The 18449-nt window shown below is 45.8% G+C and overlaps 2 protein-coding genes and 1 pseudogene across 2 annotated transcripts; 1 reads left to right on the forward strand and 2 right to left on the reverse strand.

Moving 5' to 3' along the window:
- Nucleotides 1-684: 684 nt before the first annotated feature.
- LOC131904317 (crooked neck-like protein 1) lies at nt 685-2712 on the reverse strand. The gene has a single exon (XM_059255413.1). It carries the CDS (start codon nt 2710-2712, stop codon nt 685-687), a length of 2028 nt encoding a protein of 675 aa, XP_059111396.1.
- A 7007-nt stretch (nt 2713-9719) lies between these two features.
- LOC131904321 (crooked neck-like protein 1) lies at nt 9720-11795 on the reverse strand. Its single transcript, XM_059255417.1, is given in 1 exon segment — nt 9720-11795. A coding segment is annotated over 1 exon segment (2073 nt). The 5' UTR covers nt 11793-11795.
- Nucleotides 11796-16571: 4776 nt separating this feature from the next.
- Nucleotides 16572-17906, forward strand: LOC131904941 (crooked neck-like protein 1; annotated as a pseudogene).
- The last annotated feature ends 543 nt before the right edge of the window (nt 17907-18449 follow it).

Consider the following 18449-nt stretch of genomic DNA (forward strand, 5'->3'; position numbering starts at 1 on the left):
TGTATTAATATGATAAAATTTATTTTTTAAATACAAAATAACCACATAGCATTTTAAACACAAACAGTCAGTAACATTTTGTACATTCACGATAGTTGTAGAATATCATCATCTTCCGGAAAAGGGATCTTCCTAGAAGCAAAGGGATCTTCCTAGAAGCACTCATTCCCTCTCCCCTCTCTCCCCAGGCCTGACAAGCATAATCCACTCTCTTGGGATCTGCCTGTTCTGGACAGTTACTGTACCCGGAATCACAGTGCACAACTTGGTCAATCTGTTTCTCTCGCTTTCTATAATGTTTTCAGAGTTTATCCATGTACCAGTGTGTATCATCACTTCACTTTTATGTCTAAACATGGTCTCATTGTAGGGGAATGTCAGGGCTTATAAATTATCTGTCATACACTGATGGGCATGTGAGTACACAGGCCGTGTAAAACTCATTTTCATATAGGGTAGGAGCAGGAGGGGTGAACACAAGAATCTATGGTGTTCTATGGACATTGAACCCAAGAGTGTTTAAAAAAATAATTAGAAAGGTAGCTATCAAAGATCACTCCTTACTGTGTAAATATATAAAAAAAAGTTCAGAAATCAAAGTTCTAAACTATTCATTTCTATTAAAAATAATTCCAACATTTAAAAGGATGAGGATTCACTCTCACCAATGTCCTTACGTGGATCCTATTGGGCAGCTTCTTTTTCTTGTTGCCGTTTCTTCCAAAGCTTGGCCATTGCCAGAAACTTGAGGTTAGGCTGGTTGGCAGCCTCCTCTGGAAAGATGTAATCATGGTATTCTTCCCAGCCGGCATCAGACCCATCTTCGGCCTGGACCTTCCTCCTCTTCTTGACCCTTTCTGGCATGAGTTTGTCTACTCCTTGCTTGTCTGATACTGTTCCAAATTCATCTTCAAAACCTCGCCAGGATTCCAGCAACACAAGTCTCTCTTCTTTCTCTTCCCGGTTTCTCATGGTTTTGTTGGCCTCTTGGTAAATCTGTCTGCATTTAGTCACACTTGCCTCTTCCCCTGAGGATAACTCAAACTGAGCCAAACTGATCCATACCTTGACATGCTGTGTTCGCTGAAGCAATTGTCGGTAAAGGTTTCGTGCTCTTTCAGTGTCTTCCTGCTCCATCTCAAAATCGATGTATGATTTCCAAAGTACCTCTGGCATGTCTAAGCTTGACTGGCTGACGGCTAATTCGTAGACGGCCCGGGCTCTATCGATGTCACCGAGGATGGTCTCTAATTCTGCAAACTTAATCCATGAGGTACAATTTTCAGGTCCAAATTCCAAGAACTTCTCATAAAGCTTGCGGCATCTGTCAAATTCTCGAAGCTGTAGTTCCAGTTCTATATACCCTTTGAATAACTTGTTCTTTGGACATTTGCCTATGGAAGTCCCCAAAGCTCTTCTGGCCAGCGTCAGATTTTTGTGTCGTATTTCAAACTGGGCATAATATAACCACATTTTGGCAAATGTGAACTTTTTGTGAGGAATTAGTGCCAAAGACGCTTGATAGACCTGCCTTGTCCTCTCAGGATCCTTGGCTTCCAGCTCTTCGTAGAACGCGTAGTTGATCCAGAGATAGATGTAGCGCTTCCAATGCCTCTTCTCCTGGATGGGCGGCACGTTGGCAATGGCCCTCTCATAGACTTCCCGCACTGTGTCGGCTTCCGCCTCGCTTTCCTCCAGGCGCAAGTAATCAAACCAGGCATCGTAATTGTACGGATTAGCCTTCACTTCTTCTTCATATTGGCATCTCCGTTTGCTCACGATGCTATCTTCCACAGCCCGACGGTCACCAAACTTCTTCTCAAAGATGGTATAGTTTTTCAAGAGTTCTTGCGCCCCTTGTTTTGAAATTCTATGCAGGGCATATTTGTAGATAACTCGTACCCTTTCCAATTCTTTCTGATTTTCCTCAAATTTAGCAAAGGCCGCGTACAGGTGTGCGTCCATATGCTCCTCTCCAAAGAACTCCACTGCTCTCTCGTAGACTTTCCGAGCATGGGCAAAATGAGCATGCTTCTCTTCGAATCGGGCATACTTGACCCAGTTCTTCACAGCAGGGTGCACGAGCACAAAGCGTTCGTAAAGGGTTCGGGCCCGCTCCACCTCTTTGTGTCTCAGCTCGAAGTTGATGTACGAGTGCCAGGCCTGCTCCTCAGGCCGCCATTCCATCCAGCGCTCAAACACTTGACGGGCACCGGCAACATTGCCCAACATCTCCTCCATGTACGCGGACTTGTACCAGAACTGACTGACTCGGGGCAGAGCTGTCAGGGCTCGGTCCCAGATATTTCGGGCGTGGTTGACCTGGCGGTTCTTCATTTCCATCTCGGCATATTTCAGCCAGAGTGTAACATTCCGATAGTCTACATCCAAGGCACGCTCGTATATGGACCGAGCCCTTTGGATTTCCTTTACACTTTCTTCCCACTGAGCGTATTTGATCCAATTACTGATCACAGTCCTATTTTTTCTGATCTTATCTTCAAAAGTCTTCCTCTTCCCAAGTTTGTAATCATTGAGCTCCTCTTCATCTGTGATCCTCTGCTGAGGCGGGGGTGGAAGGAGCTCGAGTTCTCTCTCTTTAGCCTCTCTTAAGAGCTGCTCTGCAGTTAGCTGTACCTCAGCTGGCGCTTTGTTTTTCACCTTGGCCACTTTGGGAATCCTCTGTTTCCCGGCCGCTGTAGAGGACGCCATGTCTGCGGACGCTGAACCGGAGTAACCCCGACACAGACACACACACACACACACCTGGACCTCAGAAGTGGGCTTCAAAAACCAGCCCACACCAGAGAGCCGGCCTGGGACAAACTAGATCCCCCAACAGAGGCACACGCCTTTAATCCCAGCACTCGGGAGGCAGAGGCAGGAGGATCTGTGAGTTTGAGACCAGCCTGGTGAGTAGTAACGGGTTATAAAAGCTTCAGAGGAACCAGAGAAGACGCTGTCCAGGACCTTAGAGTCACACCTGGCCCTGTAAACGAATTTCTACACGGTCTTATTAAGAAACACACAGCCGAATGTAGGGGTGAGAGCCTTAGAGATCAGGGAAATACTGGGAGCCACCAGCTACCTTACCTCATCAGCTCTGCACCTTCCAAAATGCCCTGACTTCCTGTCTACCTAGGTTTTTATTGCCTAGGTTTTGATTGCCTTGCTGTTCTGCCCTCTCATTGGCTCTTAGCCCAGCTACCTCACTTCCTTGTCACCGCCTGTCTGCACAGACCTCCAGGGCTCTAGGGTTGGTACTGGGATTAAAGGCGTGTCTCACTACACTTGACCGTTCCCTAGTGTGTCCTTGAACCCACAGAGACTCTGCCTGACATGTGGTCGGATTAAGGGCGTGTGCTACCACTGCTTGACTTCTGTGTTTACTTAAAAATATCTGGCCTTTCTTCCCTTGATCTCCAGGCATGCCTTATTTATTAACGTACAAATAAAACATCGCCACATTTCAGCACAAACAGGGTATCACCACATTTCCCCTGTTTTGTCTAATGAAAATAAAAAAAAATAATTTAAAAAGGTAAAACTAATAGAAGAAAAACTACATACAATAAATACAATAACTATATGCACTATATACAAGCAATAAACAAGTTAAAATATTCCTGTTTCATTCAACAGAAAAGGGAAAAATTAAAAATGAAAGAAAGGAGGATATGATATGGAAATATAGGATATAGATATGATTGGATGAAAGGGCAGATTAATGAATCTGCTTTTAAAGAGCAACAACTAGTGTAAAATATTTTCCACTGCTGTAGATTTTTATTTTATTGATACACATGTAAAGTTAATTTTGCTATACTGTATGTATATTTCTGCTCTCTTTCAAGGTATTAAGTTTACGTAACTCATTGAAATTGTCATGGATAATTGAGAACTATAGATGAATAATTAGTCTTCTATGACAGTCAAACTTGTAGGCATGTTAAGTTTTCTGGGTATACATAGACATAATTCAATCAGGTGGGTAACCTTCAAACACTTCAAAGACCTACAGAATACGGCATTTAAAATGTTTGAAAAACTTGGACTTTCTGGACAGTGAGATGTCTGCTCCTGTCAGCACCAATTTACTTCAAAGAGAGGATGGGCGTCAAAGACGCTCCATGTGGAGTTTGTCTTCTTCTTGGCCAAAATAGCCATTTGGGCAAGAAACTGTTCTTGCCTGGACTGCTTAAAAAAAAAATGTTGTGTGGACTGGACATGTAGGACCGATAGGAAGGTGACCACTGAACTTTGCAAGGCAAAATGGTCTTTAGGACCCCAGACTCGAATGGTACCTAAAAGCCGAGACCGTGTATTAATGAATATTCCAGCATGCATGTGAGGTCGACCCTGAGTAGAGTGTGCAGGCTCCTTTGAAGCACCTCCTTTGAAGGGAGTTTCAGGGATAGTTAGATCATCTCATACATAATTGGTTAAGCAAGCAGCTGTTACACTAGTAACCTTTAATTGGCTGAGATCTAGTCTCATCCTTTTGGTTCACACTTGCCCAAGCTTGGGCAAGTCCGCACGTGACTCGTCGGAAGGCGAGCTGCAGGATTTGTCCTTGAGACATCCTGAAGCTTGAACACATGCTTAGAGGCCCAGACACAGCTGCCATGATAGGCTTGCTGGCAGGTACTACCCAGTCCCCAGAAAAAGCAATAAGCTGACCCCACCCACCTAGGGAGGACCAACAACTAAGGGGAAATAAATACCTGATGGTCCAAACATGCCCAGCACATACCTAAACCCCTAGACAACTGTCAGACAATTAGGGTCCTGAACCTTGGAAATCAAATCACCCCCAACCTCTAATATGATCAAAACAAAACAAAACAAAATGTGGTCCTGCCCAGATTGGCGCTCTCTGCTAGTACCACTGTATCGTACACAAGGAGGGTCCATCTACAGCTTGCGTGAAAACAGGCTCTCTGCTTTGGCTTATGGATTCGGACTCCCTGGTGTTCTTTGGGGGACCCTGGAATCTAGGCATAACAAACAGATGCAGTCAATATATGATGAGGCTGTTCTTCTTTCCCCAGTCACTAGAAATGGAAACAGACTGGGTTCAAAAAATGGAACGAAGGGAATTTGAGATGTGGGCTTGTACAGGCTGGTTTGGTGTGTCAACTTGACACAAGTTAGAGTCATCAGAGGAAGGAGCCTCAGTTGAGGAAATGCTTCCAATGGGATCCAGCTGAAAGGCATTTTCTCAATTAGTGATCAGTGGGGGAGGGCTCAGCCCAACGGTGGATGGTGCCATCCCTGGGCTACTGGTCCTGAATTCTATATGAAGGTAGGCTGAGCAAGCCCAGTGAAGCAAGCCAGTCATCAGGCTGCCCTGTTTTGATTTCCTGTGCTGACTTCCTTCAGTGATGAACCTTAACGCTGAAGTGTAAGTCAAATAAACCTTTCTCCTCCCCAACTTGCTCTTTGGTCATGGTGTTTTGTTGCAGCAAGAGAAACCCTAACTAAGGCAGGGGTCAAATCAGATTATAAACTTAGTTCCAGACACCGGAATCTTTCTGTTGAAGCCACAAGAACTGGACACTACAAGTGAGTGCTCCATTTCTGGGATGCCCACCACAATTTCTGCAACATACGGGATGGAAGACAGGATGGTGTCTGTCTGCTCTCCAGATGTCATTAGCGAGACCCAACCTGCGGTGCATCATCCCAGAAGAGGGGGATACAGGTCGAGAGGGTGTCATTATTTTACATTTAAGCCATTCACTCTGGGAAGACAGAAAGAAAGACTGACAGCTCCACTGCTGAGCTTAGACTTGAAGGGATCTATGATCACAGACACTTCCAAATCAGTGTCCTCCTCCTTCCTGCGAAGGCTCCTAGGTCAAATTTGTGAAGAACTTCCTGTCCTGTGAAATCGGAAGAAGCTGCGGCAGCACACTTCTGACCTGAGACATCAGACCCTAGAGATGTACCCTGCCTCTGAGGAGATCTATGATAACATTGGTGACGTCCTGCCAGACAGACCTGCCACATTGTTCTAAGCTCATGGAAACACTCGAGGCTATAAGGCAGCCCAAGTTGATCTACCTTGTTGGTAAGAGGTGTCTGGATTTTCATGGATTCTGTGTCGACAACCTCAAGTTCAAACCATGCTCTTGTTTGCAATCAATAAGGAGAGGTCATGGCTGGGCTCTGAAAAATGAAAGCCGGGATTCAAGGGACTCATTGGAGACACAGAACACGTGTCCTCAAGGGATGTTGGATGTACTTGGGAAACAAGACTGCTCCATTAGTTCAGATTAGAGGGAGTGAAGCTTTGACATGGAGAAGCAGGGGCTCATTTTCTAATGAAGGTCAACAGTGCAGACCCAACCTCAGACAGGAAGAGAGACTGGAAAATGGCAGGGATTTCATCCCAGCACAATCAGTGTCTGAGAGACCATAGACACAGGGAAGGGGATAAAGAGAGAGGCTATTACAAGGAGCATAATGGACTTGATGAGGCAGGCTCCATGCCTCTGTCTTGGTTTGGCCTCTGCCTTTTGGTTGCCCATCTTACATAAAGATTTGTAATTTATGGATAGATGTTTCTTTCTTGAACAGTAAGTTATTTGAACTATGAACTGGTGTCGGGCATACAGCATTCTCACTGTTGAGCTGTGATCTGTCTTTTTCTTGCTTTGGAAGGCTTGAGGAGCGGGATATTATTTCCCCCACCACCCTTAGCATTACACTTTCCCATAGGTTTCAATAAAACCCTTTTGCAAGAGAGGGCATTGTATTCTTTTAATTTACCGAGTCGCTTTCATTGACAGTTTCATAGTTGTTCATTACGCTTACCGTGTTGGCATATTCTAGTGCCCCCCTTGTTTCTACACCTTCTGCATCCTAGAACTTTCAGAGTGAACAATGACCCAAAATTCCCTCTTCTTGGGCATTTTATACACTTCAGCTTCATGAAACCCCAGTCAAAGAGCTAGAGAGAGATCCTCTTGGAGAGATGGCTCAGAGGTTAACAGGGCTTGCTGTTCTTTCTGGGGACCAGCGTTTGATTTCAGCACCCTGAAACTCTTGGAACAGTTCCAGATTATCTGACACCACCCTTTCTTTTTCTGTTCTCTGGGAGCACTTGCTGTCTTCTACATCTACACACACACCACACATGTTTTCTGGATATGCCTTTGATTTATTATCATTGAGTGTGTATGTGAGTCTATATGTAGGCCCCTCTGTGCCATTGTAACAATGTGGAGGTCAGAAGATGCTCTCTCTCTCTCTCTCTCTCTCTCTCTCTCTCTCTCTCTCTCTCTCTCTCTCTCTCTCTCTCCCTCTGTCTCTCTACCCCCCGACACCCAGATGTGGTCTCATACACAGCTCTGGCCATCCTGGAACTCATTATATACACCAGGCCAGCTACGAACTCCCAGAAATCCACATGCCCCTGCCTCCGGTGTGCTGGGATTAAAGACACTTGCTACCATGCCTGCCTTCAGAGGATGACTTTCAATGGTCAGTTTCTTTTTCCACAGGAGATTCTGGGCATCACACTAAGGTCTTTCAGTTGATGTAGCAAACTCGCATGCATTGAGCCACCACAATGTTCCACAACCTGACTGTCTGTCTAAGCCCAAGAGGAAATGAAGCCTTTCCCAGGCAACACTCTGCATGCTGTGGCCACATGTCAGTAATACTCAGTCCCAGCTCATGGAGTGGGTCATCAACATACTCCTGCATTTACTAGATCCCTAACATTCATCGCTTAATGATGGCACATTTGATGCTATCCGTTCCATGGACCATCTTGAACTCCATGTGGATGAGCATGGTGGGGATTGAGAAAACTGATCCCTCCTCCCAGGGACTGGAAGGCAGTGGTTGATTAGAGGACCTGTGACTCAAATGGTCCTTAAGAGTCAGAGTCTCAGAGGAGTCACTGAAGCCCTCTACAGTGATGGAGGCTGCACTCACTTGCTGGATTCAGTGCCCTGCCATCTGGTCCATAGATGGTGATTCAGTGACCCCTAAGGAACCTAGTCCATCCTCTGCTAATATCCAGGGCTAAGACCAGCCCAGGTGACACAATAAACATTCCTTTATATTCTCTAGATGAAAACTATTAACTATTTGTTTGGGTGAGATACGGAAAACTGGAAATAAAAGCAATGTTGACCTTTGGATTTGAGATGAGTATGATTGTGTAGGCTTGTAAGGTGAAGCCTACCGGATCAGGTACTCCAGGCCAGCTGGGACAAAATTGGGAGGTCCAGGCAAGTTTGAGCTTTAGTGAGAAGGGTGTCAAAGGGCAGGACAGCAGCTTCTGGAATAGGAGAATTCCAGCTAGAGAATCTTGGATCAATGCTGAGCCTCTCTGGAAGAGGGCTTCCAGGTGTGTGGGACTGCTCCTGGGGCATGCAGCAATGGCTAAAGGAACCTTTACCTCTTCCCACAGGCATGGGAAGAAAGTCCAATCTGTATCTCAGGGTGAAGGATGCTAAGGAGTAAAAGTGAGCTTTGTGGCTGTCTCTCTGAGGAAGTGGAAGTTCTCATGTTTTGTGTGTGTGTGTGTGTATGTGTGTGTGTGTGTGTGTGTGTGTGATTGACGTGATACCCTTTATTTAGACTAGAATGACCTCGACCACAGGACCTCTAGGTACTGTGCCTCCTGGGTGCTGGCATTAACGGTGTGCACTACCACACATGGCAGAAGAGCTCCTGCCAAGCACATCGGAAGCCCTTGATGCCGTCCTTAGCACCATGGAATGGTATCCAAAGAAAGGATGGAAAGAAAGATCCCAAGACGGAAGCCAAGCTGGTGTCTGAAGTACTGAATAAGAATCGTCTGAATGCTGGGAGCTCCTCTCTAATCTCAGACAGTGTGGGAACTACAGGAGCTGACTGGGGGAACATGCATCAGAATGTCTGGGTGGAGCTAGACTTAGGAGAGCACCACCAACACTCCTCAGCTAGGAGGATCTAGAATTCAACCTTAGCCAGGGCTCCATGGTCAAACCTAAAATCAAAAGTCAAAAAAGAAGGAAACAAACCCAGTGTCTGGAAAATCCACAGAAGCCAAAGGAGTGAGCATAGACTACACAGGCCATTGTATTAATATGATAAAATTTATTTTTTAAATACAAAATAACCACATAGCATTTTAAACACAAACAGTCAGTAACATTTTGTACATTCACGATAGTTGTAGAATATCATCATCTTCCGGAAAAGGGATCTTCCTAGAAGCAAAGGGATCTTCCTAGAAGCACTCATTCCCTCTCCCCTCTCTCCCCAGGCCTGACAAGCATAATCCACTCTCTTGGGATCTGCCTGTTCTGGACAGTTACTGTACCCGGAATCACAGTGCACAACTTGGTCAATCTGTTTCTCTCGCTTTCTATAATGTTTTCAGAGTTTATCCATGTACCAGTGTGTATCATCACTTCACTTTTATGTCTAAACATGGTCTCATTGTAGGGGAATGTCAGGGCTTATAAATTATCTGTCATACACTGATGGGCATGTGAGTACACAGGCCGTGTAAAACTCATTTTCATATAGGGTAGGAGCAGGAGGGGTGAACACAAGAATCTATGGTGTTCTATGGACATTGAACCCAAGAGTGTTTAAAAAAATAATTAGAAAGGTAGCTATCAAAGATCACTCCTTACTGTGTAAATATATAAAAAAAAGTTCAGAAATCAAAGTTCTAAACTATTCATTTCTATTAAAAATAATTCCAACATTTAAAAGGATGAGGATTCACTCTCACCAATGTCCTTACGTGGATCCTATTGGGCAGCTTCTTTTTCTTGTTGCCGTTTCTTCCAAAGCTTGGCCATTGCCAGAAACTTGAGGTTAGGCTGGTTGGCAGCCTCCTCTGGAAAGATGTAATCATGGTATTCTTCCCAGCCGGCATCAGACCCATCTTCGGCCTGGACCTTCCTCCTCTTCTTGACCCTTTCTGGCATGAGTTTGTCTACTCCTTGCTTGTCTGATACTGTTCCAAATTCATCTTCAAAACCTCGCCAGGATTCCAGCAACACAAGTCTCTCTTCTTTCTCTTCCCGGTTTCTCATGGTTTTGTTGGCCTCTTGGTAAATCTGTCTGCATTTAGTCACACTTGCCTCTTCCCCTGAGGATAACTCAAACTGAGCCAAACTGATCCATACCTTGACATGCTGTGTTCGCTGAAGCAATTGTCGGTAAAGGTTTCGTGCTCTTTCAGTGTCTTCCTGCTCCATCTCAAAATCGATGTATGATTTCCAAAGTACCTCTGGCATGTCTAAGCTTGACTGGCTGACGGCTAATTCGTAGACGGCCCGGGCTCTATCGATGTCACCGAGGATGGTCTCTAATTCTGCAAACTTAATCCATGAGGTACAATTTTCAGGTCCAAATTCCAAGAACTTCTCATAAAGCTTGCGGCATCTGTCAAATTCTCGAAGCTGTAGTTCCAGTTCTATATACCCTTTGAATAACTTGTTCTTTGGACATTTGCCTATGGAAGTCCCCAAAGCTCTTCTGGCCAGCGTCAGATTTTTGTGTCGTATTTCAAACTGGGCATAATATAACCACATTTTGGCAAATGTGAACTTTTTGTGAGGAATTAGTGCCAAAGACGCTTGATAGACCTGCCTTGTCCTCTCAGGATCCTTGGCTTCCAGCTCTTCGTAGAACGCGTAGTTGATCCAGAGATAGATGTAGCGCTTCCAATGCCTCTTCTCCTGGATGGGCGGCACGTTGGCAATGGCCCTCTCATAGACTTCCCGCACTGTGTCGGCTTCCGCCTCGCTTTCCTCCAGGCGCAAGTAATCAAACCAGGCATCGTAATTGTACGGATTAGCCTTCACTTCTTCTTCATATTGGCATCTCCGTTTGCTCACGATGCTATCTTCCACAGCCCGACGGTCACCAAACTTCTTCTCAAAGATGGTATAGTTTTTCAAGAGTTCTTGCGCCCCTTGTTTTGAAATTCTATGCAGGGCATATTTGTAGATAACTCGTACCCTTTCCAATTCTTTCTGATTTTCCTCAAATTTAGCAAAGGCCACTTACAGGTGTGCGTCCATATGCTCCTCTCCAAAGAACTCCACTGCTCTCTCGTAGACTTTCCGAGCATGGGCAAAATGAGCATGCTTCTCTTCGAATCGGGCATACTTGACCCAGTTCTTCACAGCAGGGTGCACGAGCACAAAGCGTTCGTAAAGGGTTCGGGCCCGCTCCACCTCTTTGTGTCTCAGCTCGAAGTTGATGTAGGAGTGCCAGGCCTGCTCCTCAGGCCGCCATTCCATCCAGCGCTCAAACACTTGACGGGCACCGGCAACATTGCCCAACATCTCCTCCATGTACGCGGACTTGTACCAGAACTGACTGACTCGGGGCAGAGCTGTCAGGGCTCGGTCCCAGATATTTCGGGCGTGGTTGACCTGGCGGTTCTTCATTTCCATCTCGGCATATTTCAGCCAGAGTGTAACATTCCGATAGTCTACATCCAAGGCACGCTCGTATATGGACCGAGCCCTTTGGATTTCCTTTACACTTTCTTCCCACTGAGCGTATTTGATCCAATTACTGATCACAGTCCTATTTTTTCTGATCTTATCTTCAAAAGTCTTCCTCTTCCCAAGTTTGTAATCATTGAGCTCCTCTTCATCTGTGATCCTCTGCTGAGGCGGGGGTGGAAGGAGCTCGAGTTCTCTCTCTTTAGCCTCTCTTAAGAGCTGCTCTGCAGTTAGCTGTACCTCAGCTGGCGCTTTGTTTTTCACCTTGGCCACTTTGGGAATCCTCTGTTTCCCGGCCGCTGTAGAGGACGCCATGTCTGCGGACGCTGAACCGGAGTAACCCCGACACAGACACACACACACACACACCTGGACCTCAGAAGTGGGCTTCAAAAACCAGCCCACACCAGAGAGCCGGCCTGGGACAAACTAGATCCCCCAACAGAGGCACACGCCTTTAATCCCAGCACTCGGGAGGCAGAGGCAGGAGGATCTGTGAGTTTGAGACCAGCCTGGTGAGTAGTAACGGGTTATAAAAGCTTCAGAGGAACCAGAGAAGACGCTGTCCAGGACCTTAGAGTCACACCTGGCCCTGTAAACGAATTTCTACACGGTCTTATTAAGAAACACACAGCCGAATGTAGGGGTGAGAGCCTTAGAGATCAGGGAAATACTGGGAGCCACCAGCTACCTTACCTCATCAGCTCTGCACCTTCCAAAATGCCCTGACTTCCTGTCTACCTAGGTTTTTATTGCCTAGGTTTTGATTGCCTTGCTGTTCTGCCCTCTCATTGGCTCTTAGCCCAGCTACCTCACTTCCTTGTCACCGCCTGTCTGCACAGACCTCCAGGGCTCTAGGGTTGGTACTGGGATTAAAGGCGTGTCTCACTACACTTGACCGTTCCCTAGTGTGTCCTTGAACCCACAGAGACTCTGCCTGACATGTGGTCGGATTAAGGGCGTGTGCTACCACTGCTTGACTTCTGTGTTTACTTAAAAATATCTGGCCTTTCTTCCCTTGATCTCCAGGCATGCCTTATTTATTAACGTACAAATAAAACATCGCCACATTTCAGCACAAACAGGGTATCACCACATTTCCCCTGTTTTGTCTAATGAAAATAAAAAAAAATAATTTAAAAAGGTAAAACTAATAGAAGAAAAACTACATACAATAAATACAATAACTATATGCACTATATACAAGCAATAAACAAGTTAAAATATTCCTGTTTCATTCAACAGAAAAGGGAAAAATTAAAAATGAAAGAAAGGAGGATATGATATGGAAATATAGGATATAGATATGATTGGATGAAAGGGCAGATTAATGAATCTGCTTTTAAAGAGCAACAACTAGTGTAAAATATTTTCCACTGCTGTAGATTTTTATTTTATTGATACACATGTAAAGTTAATTTTGCTATACTGTATGTATATTTCTGCTCTCTTTCAAGGTATTAAGTTTACGTAACTCATTGAAATTGTCATGGATAATTGAGAACTATAGATGAATAATTAGTCTTCTATGACAGTCAAACTTGTAGGCATGTTAAGTTTTCTGGGTATACATAGACATAATTCAATCAGGTGGGTAACCTTCAAACACTTCAAAGACCTACAGAATACGGCATTTAAAATGTTTGAAAAACTTGGACTTTCTGGACAGTGAGATGTCTGCTCCTGTCAGCACCAATTTACTTCAAAGAGAGGATGGGCGTCAAAGACGCTCCATGTGGAGTTTGTCTTCTTCTTGGCCAAAATAGCCATTTGGGCAAGAAACTGTTCTTGCCTGGACTGCTTAAAAAAAAAATGTTGTGTGGACTGGACATGTAGGACCGATAGGAAGGTGACCACTGAACTTTGCAAGGCAAAATGGTCTTTAGGACCCCAGACTCGAATGGTACCTAAAAGCCGAGACCGTGTATTAATGAATATTCCAGCATGCATGTGAGGTCGACCCTGAGTAGAGTGTGCAGGCTCCTTTGAAGCACCTCCTTTGAAGGGAGTTTCAGGGATAGTTAGATCATCTCATACATAATTGGTTAAGCAAGCAGCTGTTACACTAGTAACCTTTAATTGGCTGAGATCTAGTCTCATCCTTTTGGTTCACACTTGCCCAAGCTTGGGCAAGTCCGCACGTGACTCGTCGGAAGGCGAGCTGCAGGATTTGTCCTTGAGACATCCTGAAGCTTGAACACATGCTTAGAGGCCCAGACACAGCTGCCATGATAGGCTTGCTGGCAGGTACTACCCAGTCCCCAGAAAAAGCAATAAGCTGACCCCACCCACCTAGGGAGGACCAACAACTAAGGGGAAATAAATACCTGATGGTCCAAACATGCCCAGCACATACCTAAACCCCTAGACAACTGTCAGACAATTAGGGTCCTGAACCTTGGAAATCAAATCACCCCCAACCTCTAATATGATCAAAACAAAACAAAACAAAATGTGGTCCTGCCCAGATTGGCGCTCTCTGCTAGTACCACTGTATCGTACACAAGGAGGGTCCATCTACAGCTTGCGTGAAAACAGGCTCTCTGCTTTGGCTTATGGCTTCGGACTCCCTGGTGTTCTTTGGGGGACCCTGGAATCTAGGCATAACAAACAGATGCAGTCAATATATGATGAGGCTGTTCTTCTTTCCCCAGTCACTAGAAATGGAAACAGACTGGGTTCAAAAAATGGAACGAAGGGAATTTGAGATGTGGGCTTGTACAGGCTGGTTTGGTGTGTCAACTTGACACAAGTTAGAGTCATCAGAGGAAGGAGCCTCAGTTGAGGAAATGCTTCCAATGGGATCCAGCTGAAAGGCATTTTCTCAATTAGTGATCAGTGGGGGAGGGCTCAGCCCAACGGTGGATGGTGCCATCCCTGGGCTACTGGTCCTGAATTCTATATGAAGGTAGGCTGAGCAAGCCCAGTGAAGCAAGCCAGTCATCAGGCTGCCCTGTTTTGATTTCCTGTGCTGACTTCCTTCAGTGATGAACCTTAACGCTGAAGTGTAAGTCAAATAAACCTTTCTCCTCCCCAACTTGCTCTTTGGTCATGGTGTTTTGTTGCAGCAAGAGAAACCCTAACTAAGGCAGGGGTCAAATCAGATTATAAACTTAGTTCCAGACACCGGAATCTTTCTGTTGAAGCCACAAGAACTGGACACTACAAGTGAGTGCTCCATTTCTGGGATGCCCACCACAATTTCTGCAACATACGGGATGGAAGACAGGATGGTGTCTGTCTGCTCTCCAGATGTCATTAGCGAGACCCAACCTGCGGTGCATCATCCCAGAAGAGGGGGGATACAGGTCGAGAGGGTGTCATTCTTTTACATTTAAGCCATTCACTCTGGGAAGACAGAAAGAAAGACTGACAGCTCCACTGCTGAGCTTAGACTTGAAGGGATCTATGATCACAGACACTTCCAAATCAGTGTCCTCCTCCTTCCTGCGAAGGCTCCTAGGTCAAATGTGTGAAGAACTTCCTGTCCTGTGAAATCGGAAGAAGCTGCGGCAGCACACTTCTGACCTGAGACATCAGACCCTAGAGATGTACCCTGCCTCTGAGGAGATCTATGATAACATTGGTGACGTCCTGCCAGACAGACCTGCCACATTGTTCTAAGCTCATGGAAACACTCGAGGCTATAAGGCAGCCCAAGTTGATCTACCTTGTTGGTAAGAGGTGTGTGGATTTTCATGGATTCTGTGTCGACAACCTCAAGTTCAAACCATGCTCTTGTTTGCAATCAATAAGGAGAGGTCACGGCTGGGCTCTGAAAAATGAAAGCCGGGATTCAAGGGACTCATTGGAGACACAGAACACGTGTCCTCAAGGGATGTTGGATGTACTTGGGAAACAAGACTGCTCCATTAGTTCAGATTAGAGGGAGTGAAGCTTTGACATGGAGAAGCAGGGGCTCATTTTCTAATGAAGGTCAACAGTGCAGACCCAACCTCAGACAGGAAGAGAGACTGGAAAATGGCAGGGATTTCATCCCAGCACAATCAGTGTCTGAGAGACCATAGACACAGGGAAGGGGATAAAGAGAGAGGCTATTACAAGGAGCATAATGGACTTGATGAGGCAGGCTCCATGCCTCTGTCTTGGTTTGGCCTCTGCCTTTTGGTTGTCCATCTTACATAAAGATTTGTCATTTATGGATAGATGTTTCTTTCTTGAACAGTAAGTTATTTGAACTATGAACTGGTGTTGGGCATACAGCATTCTCACTGTTGAGCTGTGATCTGTCTTTTTCTTGCTTTGGAAGGCTTGAGGAGCTGGATATTATTTCCCCCACCACCCTTAGCATTACACTTCCCCATAGGTTTCAATAAAACCCTTTTGCAAGAGAGGGCATTGTATTCTTTTAATTTACCGAGTCGCTTTCATTGACAGTTTCATAGTTGTTCATTACGCTTACGGTGTTCGCATATTCTAGTGCCCCCCTTGTTTCTACACCTTCTGCATCCTAGAACTTTCAGAGTGAACAATGACCCAAAATTCCCTCTTCTTGGGCATTTTATACACTTCAGCTTCATGAAACCCCAGTCAAAGAGCTAGAGAGAGATCCTCGTGGAGAGATGGCTCAGAGGTTAACAGGGCTTGCTGTTCTTTCTGGGGACCAGCGTTTGATTTCAGCACCCTGAAACTCTTGGAACAGTTCCAGATTATCTGACACCACCCTTTCTTTTTCTGTTCTCTGGGAGCACTTGCTGTCTTCTACATCTACACACACACCACACATGTTTTCTGGATATGCCTTTGATTTATTATCATTGAGTGTGTATGTGAGTCTATATGTAGGCCCCTCTGTGCCATTGTAACAATGTGGAGGTCAGAAGATGCGCTCTCTCCCTCTCCCTCTCCCTCTCCCTCTCCCCCTCTCTCCCTCTCCCTCTCTCCCTCTCTCTCTCTCCCTCTCTCCCTCTCCCTCTCTCCCTCTCCCTCTCCCTCTCTCCCTCTCTCCCTCTCCCTCTCTCCCTCTCTCCCTCTACCGCCCCCCCTTCTCTGAGATGTGGTCTCATACACAGCTCTGGCCATCCTGGAACTCATTATGTACACCAGGCCAGCTATGAACTCCCAGAAATCCACATGCACCTGCTCGTGCACCCCGCTGTGAAGAACTGGGTCAAGTATGCCCCATTCGAAGAGAAGCATGCTCATTTTGCCCATGCTCGGAAAGTCTACGAGAGAGCAGTGGAGTTCTTTGGAGAGGAGCATATGGACGCACACCTGTACGCGGCCTTTGCTAAATTTGGTGACCTTCGGGCTGTGGAAGATAGCATCGTGAGCAAACGGAGATGCCAATATGAAGAAGAAGTGAAGGCTAATCCGTACAATTACGATGCCTGGTTTGCTTACTTGCGCCTGGAGGAAAGTGAGGCGGAGGCCGACACAGTGCGGGAAGTCTATGAGAGGGCCATTGCCAACGTGCCGCCCATCCAGGAGAAGAGGCATTGGAAGCGCTACATCTATCTCTGGATCAACTACGCATTCTACGAAGAGCTGGAAGCCAAGGATCCTGAGAGGACAAGGCAGGTCTATCAAGCGTCTTTGGCACTAATTCCTCACAAAAAGTTCACATTTGCCAAAATGTGGTTATATTATGCCCAGTTTTAAATACGACACAAGAATCTGACGCTGGCCAGAAGAGCTTTGGGGACTTCCATAGGCAAATGTCCAAAGAACAAGTTATTCAAAGGGTATATAGAACTGGAACTACAGCTTCGAGAATTTGACAGATGTCGCAAGCTTTATGAGAAGTTCTTGGAATTTGGACCTGAAAATTGTACCTCATGGATTAAGTTTGCAGAATTAGAGACAATCCTCGGTGACATCGATAGAGCCTGGGCCGTCTACAAATTAGCCGTCAGCCAGTCAAGCTTAGACATGCCAGAGGTACTTTGGAAATCTTATATCGATTTTGAGATGGAGCAGGAAGAAACTGAAAGAGCACGAAACCTTTACCGACAATTGCTTCAGCGAACACAGCATGTCAAGGTATGGATCAGTTTGGCTCAGTTTGAGTTATCCTCAGGGGAAGAGGCAAGTGTGACTAAATGCAGACAGATTTACCAAGAGGCCAACAAAACCATGAGAAACCGGGAAGAGAAAGAAGAGAGACTTGTGTTGCTGGAATCCTGGCGAGGTTTTGAAGATGAATTTGGAACAGTATCAGACAAGCAAAGAGTAGACAAACTCATGCCAGAAAGGGTCAAGAAGAGGAGGAAGGTCCAGGCCGAAGATGGGTCTGATGCCGGCTGGGAAGAATACCATGATTACATCTTTCCAGAGGAGGCTGCCAACCAGCCTAACCTCAAGTTTCTGGCGATGGCCAAGCTTTGGAAGAAACGGCAACAAGAAAAAGAAGCTGCCCAATAGGATCCACATAAGGACATTGGTGAGAGTGAATCCTCATCTTCTTAAATGTTGGAATTTTTTTTAATAGAAATGAATAGTTTAGAACTTTGATTTCTTAAAATTTTTTTTTTATTTTGCAATACAATTCTGTTCTGCATATCAGCCATGGATTCCCTTGTTCTCCCTTGTCCTGCCCCCTCACTTTCCCCCCATCCCCTCCCCTTTCCCACCTCCTCCAGGGCAAAGCCTCCCCCCCCAGGACTGAAATCAACCTGGTAGACTCAGTCCAGGCAGGTCCAGTCCCCTTTTCCCAGGCGGAGCCAAGCGACCCTGAATAGGCCCTAGGTTTCAAACGTCCAACTCATGCAATGAGCATTGGACCCGGTCCCACTGCCTGGATGCCTCCCAAACAGATCAAGCAAATCAACTGTCTCACCCATTCAGACGGCCTGATCCAGTTGGGGACCCCTCAGCCATTGGTTCTTAGTTTATGTGTTTCCATTCATTTGGCTATTTGTCCCTGTGCTTTATCCAACCTTGGTCTCAACAATTCTCGCTCATATAAACCCTCCTCTTTCTCGCTAATTGGACTCCCTGAGCTCCACCCGG

Source organism: Peromyscus eremicus, chromosome 2 (assembly GCF_949786415.1).
Source record: "Peromyscus eremicus chromosome 2, PerEre_H2_v1, whole genome shotgun sequence".
NCBI classification, from domain to species: Eukaryota; Metazoa; Chordata; class Mammalia; order Rodentia; family Cricetidae; genus Peromyscus; species Peromyscus eremicus.